We start from the raw sequence: 9,193 nt of genomic DNA, 5'->3' as shown, positions 1-9,193 counted from the left end.
TGTCATTTTAGGTACTAACATCCCAAACTGAAATCCTGAACACACTGTCTCAGTCACCTGTAAGACTGGCAACACCTGGAGGCCACCGGTACCAACATTTGTTAGCAAAAGATTCCAGTGATCTAAAGGTTTTGTTTTGTTTTGTTTGTTTGTTTTTTGGTAAGATGTGCCTTAGTCACATGATCTGCTTACAGCACTTTGTCTCCACTAAAGCCCTACCAAGAATCATAAGCATCTGCTTACAGCACTTTGTCTCCACTAAAGCCCTACCAAGAATCATAAGCTTGGTAGTCTGATGAATTTATGCAGCACTAGATCTGGTAGCTGTAGTCAGAGAGAGCCTCCATAATCAGGCTCTGTATAAAAAAAATGAAGCACCTATTGCTCTTAGTCTTCAATAGGGCACTCACCTAAATTCAGCCTCTTAATGATTTCGCTGCATAATCCTGCGCATGACAAGACAACCTCAGCCAAGCTTTCAGACCCAAGGAGTATTTATTTTCTATGCAAACTGGAATCACTTCAGTCCCTGAATAGTTAATGTCTGAACAGTCCCCTTTGTTTATGGAGAGGATTTCAGCAAAAGAATCTGTTTCAGCTCACACCTGCAAACCTGTTAAAGAATGTGGAGACTGAGCATTTAGAACCTATTGGTGCAAGATAATGAACTTTTCTCAGCTGTGGTTTACGTCAGTGGGAATTTATGGCATGGTGCATGTTTGAACAGTAATGTGTGGAGCAAATGACCAGTCTCTACATAAAATGCTGAGGGAAGCTTCAAACATTTTACTTTTTATTTGAACACTGATTATAGTTTTTACATTTAGAACCAGTGGAAGAAGATGATAGCTGGGTTTGAAAGGAAGGTCTGTCTTCTAGTGCAACATAGTACAGGCATGAGCCTTTACTGAACAGTAACTGATGCTATGATTAGAATCAATTACTTAATCTCAGAAGCTACAAAATTATGGTTCAACACAATATACCTCTTCATCATAATGATATATCGACATATGTTTTTCTTTGAAAAATACAGTGCATTGCTAATTCAATTTCTTAAGGTGCTCAGCACCTCTAAAACCAATCAATCAGGCTTACAATTAAAGATCCCTTGAGCTTAAACAGAAGTATATCAAAATACATCATCAACAAAACACTCATTTTTGTTTTTTTACAAAAGCTGGCAAAATATCAACAAATGCCAAAAACTAAATTTCAGGTAAAGATCTTTTACAGAAAAGATAAATGCAAACTAAGACTTGCATTCAAACTTATCTTTTAAGTACGGAAAGCCTGCCTGTTTGCCAGGTGGGCATGATAGTCATACTTCAGTTCTTAAGTTGCTAAATTTTCCTACAGCAGCATAAAAACAAGCCTCAAAATCATCAAAAGGCTGTAAAAAAAAGAGAAGAACAAAACACATAATTATGTTTGTGCATGAACAGAAAAAGTGAAAGTCATCTCTAAGTAACAGCACATTCATAAATACGTGACTCTAGAGCTTCTAGTAAACAATTTTTTAAAACACGACTAAATCTACAGCTTCAGTGTTCACTGAAACACATCAGTCTGTCTAAGTTTTAAGAGATCTGTAATGGAAAAATAACATTTTCCAATTTAAGTCCCAATTCTTAACTTTTGCATCTAGACACTCTATATCCATCTTTTCCTCCCTCTATGTACTGAGAGTAAAATAAGTTAATAGTTATATCCAATCTGGTGACATCCAAGCAAAAGTCATTCTTGCTTCTTTCAGAAGAAGATTCTGACTTATAGCTGAAAATTGTTTTGAGTTAGGAACTCACTGGGAAAAAAGCCTGGACTTATTCCATAATTTAGTTCCAAAATAAGTACAGAAAATTATGTTTTTCAGAATGCCAAAATAAACATCAGATATAAAGCAGTCAGACTGGTTAGTAACATCATCATTTGCAATAACACTGACCAAAGTTCTTAGGTCAGGTCAAAATCTTTCCAGTTTTCAAAGGTGCTGAGCTTCCAGCATTTTTGAATGCAGCACTTCTAAATCAAAAGGGGTTTTTTATTGTTGTTTTTTTTAAGATGGCCATTTTGGAGGAAATTAGTTGACTAACTTTATGCATATATGTTTGAAAACACTGAGGCTTACCTCAGGTTCTTCCAAGAGTCTTATCAATATGTATTAATAATTTAATTACTGATATCTCCTCTCTTTGCTGAGAAAGTCAGTCCATATCGGATGTATCTGTCTAGCGAGATGAACAAGCTGCTTACTGAAAACAGGACTTGCTTCATTTAAACCATACAGTTGCTGAATGATAATAGCTTTCACTGATACTGACTTGAATCAGATGTCGAATGGCAGCTATCTGAAAATCAGTGAAATCTTTGCATTAAGATCCTGAATAAGTTTACCTCATACATGCTACTAGTCCGGCTGGCATTAATTTCTTGGACCTCTTGAACCTCATTCCCATTATAATGGTCAAAAGAAAAGCTGAAACTGTAAAAGACAATTCAATACGTTTATGTTCTCCCCTTTCCCAGTGGACTATTCAGGAACATGAAGTTATCAAAGCTCTGCAAAATAAATTGCTGTTTGCTATGAAATGTAATTTAATAAAATATTAAATCAGAGACATAGGTCTATGAAACATTCTTGCCTTTCCAAAATACACTACTATGGCTTCTTTCAGCCGCAAATAACGTTCACAGGTGCAGCAGAATGCTAAATCCTATTCCACAGATAGCAAGTAAGTTTGTCAGACCATGAATTATATTCTCCTTTATTTACATTCACAGGGGCTTCCTCCAATAAAGTAGGAAGGATCCTCGTCATAACTGTAACATGTACGCTGAACTACAGGAACAGTGGCTTATGAATCCCATCATCCTAGATCATTACAGCTCCTTTTCTTACTAGCTATTTTAAGGAACTAATGCATCCGACTTTATCTAAGTTTTTTTTAATTTTTAAATGCTAGCTCTTTATTTGCTGAGCAAGCCTTAAAAAACAGATTTGAAGGCTTGCCATTTATTTTTTCTACAGAATATGATTGTCAACATCTACATCACGCCTACAAATTCCTTGACTTCCTTTTGCTATGAGGAAACCATCCTTGTCTGTGACAAGAGGTAGGCAGCCCAAAAGGGCAACAGATGCAGTATAAGCTACATAGAACAAACATCAAGAAAGGAATCACATCTTCTTCCTGCAGCTCCTTTACCTCCTAAAAATGGAGGTAACAATGACTCCTGATCAATTAGGCATGGGGAATTCATACTAAGCTAATGAGTGCAGAGTGCTACATAAATGAGAAGATTAACGAGAACACAAACTCTACAAAGGTAGCTAGCTCACTTAAAGAACTGTCACCTGAAATGCTGCCTAAAAGTGGGCAGAGAGGCAGCACTTATCACAGGAGACTGGGCTTTAGCACTCTTGCAGCACTTGCAGCAGTGGCAGTTGTACCAGTCTCCTCCCCTTATTATAGGGCAGTTAAACCACCTTGATAACTCTTCTCAAACTCCATTGCCCACTTCTGTGGACAGTGCTGTGCTCACAGTTGTCAAGAAATAGTTTTACACTCATCCTAACACCGTAAGACAACCATTGACAGAAGCATTTTATGAAACTACCAGCTAAACATGTGCACTCACTAAGATATCCTGCAAAAATCTATTATGCTCCATTATCCATTGCTCTTCTTTTCTGCTCCCATACTCTGATCCTCTCAGGAATGTCTGAAAGGTAGACTGCCACAATGTGTGTTTTGCCTACCACCCTGAACATATACAGTTAATTACAAGCTAAAAAGCATGAGGAATTCATTTTGGGAAACATGCAACATTTACTTATTTTTAATTAGTCTTCTCTTCCACAAGTTCTGTATCTGAGTTAATGATTTAATTAACCCATAAAAGTACAATACTGTATGGTCCCTAAAAGCATGCCACTCCAAATGATTCCAAATTCCCATATACTTAAGGCAGCATCTTCACTGCAAAAGAGCTGGATTTTTTTCAGCAGTGAGATAATGAATCAGAGCAAGGTCATGATTGCAAAACTGGAATATTCAATTTTAGGCTCTCCAGTAGCAGATCAGGTATTCCATGACCACCTTTATTAAGGGAACTCAGTACAAATGCACTCTGAGAACTGAAAAGCAGTCAACATTTTTTTGAGAGGAAAGAAGATTTTACAGCTGTAGCTGGTATAAGGCAAAAGCCAGCATGAACACTGCTCTGTATGTTCTGACTAAGGTCAGAAAAGTGATTGTGTGCTCACGCAGCGTGGATTAAATGTATCCTAATGGTCTGGTATGCATACATGTGGAACCACAGCCTAAGCCATCCACGCTAAAACTGTAAGTGGGATAAGCTCCCAACAGCTCTCACTGCAAATCAGTTAGGCAAGTTTAACACCATACCCTTAGAGGCTGTAGTACTTTGCCTCCACGAGCATTTCATGGCAGACTAGCTAACATGACAATTATTCCATAGTTCAGACCATAAATTTCTTGGCAGCAAAGAAAAAACTAAGGCTAAATATTTGCTTCACTGGGAGCTGATGATACTCTACATCATGCAAGACTGGATTTCATAATACCTTTACCTGTCAAATTACATTCTAATCTGTAGACCTTTCTAGTACTCTTCCACATCTCTCAACTGGGTTTCACAATATATATGGTATTATACAACCAGATAACAAAAGGAGGCACTGCCAGGTGATAGCACACACCTGCTGGGTTTGTGTGAATGACCTGCCTTATCTTGCAAACAGTTCTACTTTAAGCTCTCAAATTTTGCAAGCTAAGCTGAAGTGAGGTATCTATCACAAGTGTCTAACTCTATTTAAAAACTAACATTTAAACTGAAGCATGATCATTATGCTCAAAATTTAACACAATACAGACTTTGACATGCATTTCAGGCAACTGCCTTTTCCTTTTGCTGTAGTAAAACACTTACACAATGATATCTTCACATTTCTTGGATCACGTGTTACACAGTAAGCTCCATAACCAGCCACAGAACCAAATGTGAGACCAGCAGCTAAAGAGATTTTACTACCTGCAAAAAAAAAAAAAAACAAAAAACCCAAAAAACACATGTTCAAGAGTTGTTTCTCAGTACAGTATCTTTAAGATAGCTCTATCTCTAAACAGTATTATCTTAATATTTTGAAAATAGAGCTGATTTTGCCATGGTGCAGCCAACCTGCCAAATGTGAAAAGAAAGGTAATGTTTCTTTCATCACTCTTGGCCACTCTCTTGGATGACATTACTGGCAAAGTCTGTTCAAGCAAAGGGAGATGATGAAGATCTAGTAATACTTGCTGTTTGGGAAAATAATCTTCCAAGCACAAACCTGAACTAGGCTATTTGCTTTACCACATACACTATTAAAAGCATTTTGGTAATCTCTCTAGACTATCACTGTTGATTTTTACTGTACCTTATAACACTTGAGAGTCTCTAAAAAACTGAAAGAAAACTCATGATGTGTCAGTCTGTATAAAAGGTAAATTGGACAACACAGGTAGTCATAAGGCTTTCAGTCTGACATCAGTCCTGGAAAAAATAAATGGTATTGTTGATATTACATTTAATTAATAAAGAATTAAAAGTTAGATTATATTTATGATAAAAAAAGCTTTTTAAACTATAATTTGACATTTTCTTTCCATGCTATTACAAATTTTTTTCATGAAGTCCAGAGCTTTAATAATATCATTAAGTTTCTGAAGAGGCATTCGACTTGCTACTGTAAGATAAACCTATAGAATCAGCACAGCAGATGTTATCTGGACTAAAACAGACCCCAAAATTATTGTAAATGAAGAATCCAGACCCTTCTGTGTCATTTACATCTCAGTCCTATGCTATTTAATATTTTTAATCAAGAATCTGAAAGAAAACATATATCATCACTGTTAAAATCTAAATTTCCCACAAAGATTGACAGACTTAAACAGTGAAGAGGACAGACCAATGTGATGGTCAGTAAGTGCATCTGGTTAAAAATAAAAAAAATACACCAAGTCTGTTAAGAAAGTCTGACATGAAGCCATGTCTCTAAAAGCAGAGCATGCAGAACACCCTATGCAGGGAAATAGCGACCCTGAATCACAGGAATCACGATGGATAATCAATTGGATGTCAGTTCCCAGTGCAATGCAGTGGGGAACAGGACTAATGTGTTCCCACTTCGGGGGACACTTAACTGGAGCATGTCTAGGAATGAAGCCTGTCTGTGCTTGATACCAGTGCGACCTCTGCTGGGACACTGTGCTCACTTTTGGCACCCCCAGCTCATGATGGAGGCTGGCAGTTGGGCGAGTTCAGAGAAGGGCCATAGATACGACTGAGATATGAAAAACAGCTGTCAGTGAACGATAACGTGAAACCCGTCTGTTTGTCTTAGAGTGAAAATGCATATTTTTAACAGTCAGATACAATTAACCACTAGATGAAATAGGCAACTAAAGGGCGTACATCTGCTGTACACCTCCTAAAACCCCAAATCAGGCCTGGACGTCTCTGTAGAAAATAATCAATCATAATCTACTATGCTCAACATAGGAAAGATCAAAGGAAATGAGAAGGTCCAAGATAGACTGAAGGTCAAAAATATGTACATGTAATACAATATGCAAATATGTATATATGTAATTACAATATGAAGTAATGTAACAGTCCCTTCTTGCCCTAAAACCAAACTCAATCAGTTAAATTAACAGAAAAAAGTGACTGCTTCTGCTTAAGTTGACCCAAGTAATTTCACGGGACTCAGCTCATTTATACCCGTGCAGACGGATTTAAGAAGCAACCACGTTCATTACAACATTTTTTTTCCTCTCTCTTGCATCAGTTCTTTTTTACAAAGCAAAGTGGAGAGGAAACTCAAACGCTTCATTTCCAAATCGTGGCACCCCACTGTTTACCTTTACGAGTGTATCCTAAAACACCTCCAAAAGTCAGCAACGCAGCATAGGCAAAACCAGGCCAGTCAATAGCCATGGTCCCAGTCCTGGAGGAGAAAAGACATTGCCACTAGAGACAAGCAAGTTCCTTCCTCTCTGAAAAAAGCATGATTCCTTACTTCATTATTTAGAGTGCTCTAAATAATACACTGCTGTAAAATGTGTGTAATGACTGCATCAAAACATTCAAATGGCTAAAAGGACTTATTGCATCATCTTTTCACTAACTGCTGCCTTCCTTCACACCACACGCCTAGGTATACCATGTTTCTATCCAGCGTTCCCCAGACGGCAACGCACGCGTGTGTGAGCAGCAAGTCTGACACCACCCAAAGCATCGACCTGTCGCACGCGCGCCGCGGGGCCCATGGGCAGCTGTGCTGCGGAGCAGTCGGGTTTTCTGAGCGCGCAGCTTCAGCGCCGCTTTCCGCCAGGGTGCGACCGGCCCTGCGGCGCCAGGCACGAAGAGGAAGCCTTAGAGCCCGGATGGAAACGCAGGCCACGTCTGGGGACACCGGATCTGGGGATGCTTTATCCCGTCTCTGTCTATGGTTTCGCTTCCCCTTCGGATTTTGACGCGCGGTCTGAAGCTAGGCCTCTGCCCTCCAAAACCACGGCAGAGCGCACAGGCCCGCCGCTACCCACCAACCTAACACGCAGCTGGCAGGGCGCGCCCGGCAGCACGTACGGTCACGGGGACCGCGGCCGGGCGCCGGCCTCAGCCCGCCCGCGACGCCCCGCGCTGGGGCCCGGCGGGGCTCCCTCCGCCTCCCCGGGAATCCGGGGAGCGCCCCGAGGGCGGCGGCTGCGGAGGGGGGAGCCCCGCTGCCCGCTCGCCCCCCGGCGCCGCGCGCCATACCTCGTCCCGCCGCGCCGTGCCCGCCCCTCCGCCCTCCGCCCTCCTCCTGCCCCGCCTGCCGCACCGCCCAGCGCCGCGCCCGCACGGCTCGGCCCGGCCCGGCCCGGCCCGGCCCGGTCGCACAGCGGGGCGCTGCGCAGCCTACCCCGCGGCCGCGGCGAGCCGCCGGCCCTGCCTTGCTGCCGCCCCTCGGCTGCCGCGGGCCGCGGCGGGCGCCGGCCGCCATGTCGGGGCAGCGCCGGAGCGGGGCGCGGCTGAAATGGGGGAGCGGGGAGGCGCGGCGTGGCCCCTTCGCCGCCGCTCTGTGGGTGCCGTCCTCTGCCCCCGGGGGCCCGGAGGGCAGCTAACAGATCCGTGGTTTATTTTAGGCTTTTAAATCTCAAAAAAAAGAAAAAGAAAAGCCCCAGCGGCCTCCCAGCTGCACCTCCGGCGCGGTGTGCGACCAAGCCGCTGGGTCTGATGGCCGCTGGGCCAAAGCTCTGCCCATGGCCCCCCGCACGTGGCATCTCCTCCTGGGCTTGGTTCTCCACATCACCCCCTTTCCTTTAACTGCGTCTTCAAAACTTCGAGGATATCTGCGTGGAGTCACAGTCAGACATGGATATAATGACAGTGTTATTTATTTACGGAGGAAAACCAACAGACCCCAAACCCCAAGATACGCATGTGAGATGCTACACCTGTGTTCAATTTATGAAGCTGCATGACCTGGTTATCCTAACCTATCCCCTCCTTGTGCGCTAGCCCGCTTCGTTGGCACTCTTCCATTACAAGCTATTCTCGTTTGGACATTGCCACCATCCTTGTAATCCCCGTAGCTTCCCCTCACGCGCACGTCTCTCATGCTGCACGGGACGTGCGAGCTGTGATTCAGGGGTCCCGTCCCGGTCTGTGGGACTCCACACGGCCCCCGTGTCCGTGTAAGCACCCACACGGCCCAGCGAGAGCGCACACCACCGCGCGATGGGACCTGGGTACCTGCCGCCTTGGGGGCCACCTGAAAATCCCTGCCAGCACCCTGCCTTTTCTTTAGATTTATTTGCTTAAAGGTGTGGGCATTTTCCACTCTAAGGAATTTGCTGGAAACGGAATCGGTTTCCTCATTAGGGTTAACGTACTTAGTTTCCACTCCTAAAGTTCCCTTTGTGTTTTCTGTTAGTGTTAAATCACTGTGACACAACCCCGCTGCGTGTGAGCTGTCCAAGGCTGTGCGCTCGGTGGAAAACAGCGCTGCTCGCCTTGTCTTGCAAGCATCTGTGGGAAGGAAGAGTAAAGGTACAGCGGCTTTGGAAAACAAGCACAGGACACTTGAGGGCAGGACGGCCTCAAAATGCAAGCCAGAAGCGGATTCATAAGCTGAGCTCTA

General features: G+C 43.1%; 1 protein-coding gene across 2 annotated transcripts; it reads right to left on the bottom strand.

Moving 5' to 3' along the window:
- Window positions 1-766: 766 nt before the first annotated feature.
- LOC112979053 (transmembrane protein 14A) lies at window positions 767-7,886 on the bottom strand. Of its 2 annotated transcripts, none has more exons than XM_064508550.1 (5): window positions 7,828-7,886; window positions 6,930-7,015; window positions 4,954-5,055; window positions 2,395-2,482; window positions 767-1,393 (listed from the first exon to the last, which is right to left on the bottom strand). In XM_064508550.1, exons 2-5 carry the CDS (start codon window positions 7,003-7,005, stop codon window positions 1,354-1,356), a joined length of 306 nt encoding a protein of 101 aa, XP_064364620.1. In that variant the 5' UTR covers window positions 7,006-7,015; window positions 7,828-7,886; the 3' UTR covers window positions 767-1,353. The 2 variants fall into 2 exon arrangements, with proteins under 2 accessions (XP_064364620.1, XP_064364621.1); XM_064508551.1 differs by lacking the exon at window positions 7,828-7,886 and adding an exon at window positions 7,311-7,494.
- Window positions 7,887-9,193: the final 1,307 nt, after the last annotated feature.

Source organism: Dromaius novaehollandiae, chromosome 3 (genome assembly GCF_036370855.1).
Source record: "Dromaius novaehollandiae isolate bDroNov1 chromosome 3, bDroNov1.hap1, whole genome shotgun sequence".
Taxonomy (NCBI): Eukaryota; Metazoa; Chordata; class Aves; order Casuariiformes; family Dromaiidae; genus Dromaius; species Dromaius novaehollandiae.
This window is presented reverse-complemented; position numbering and strand designations above follow the sequence as displayed.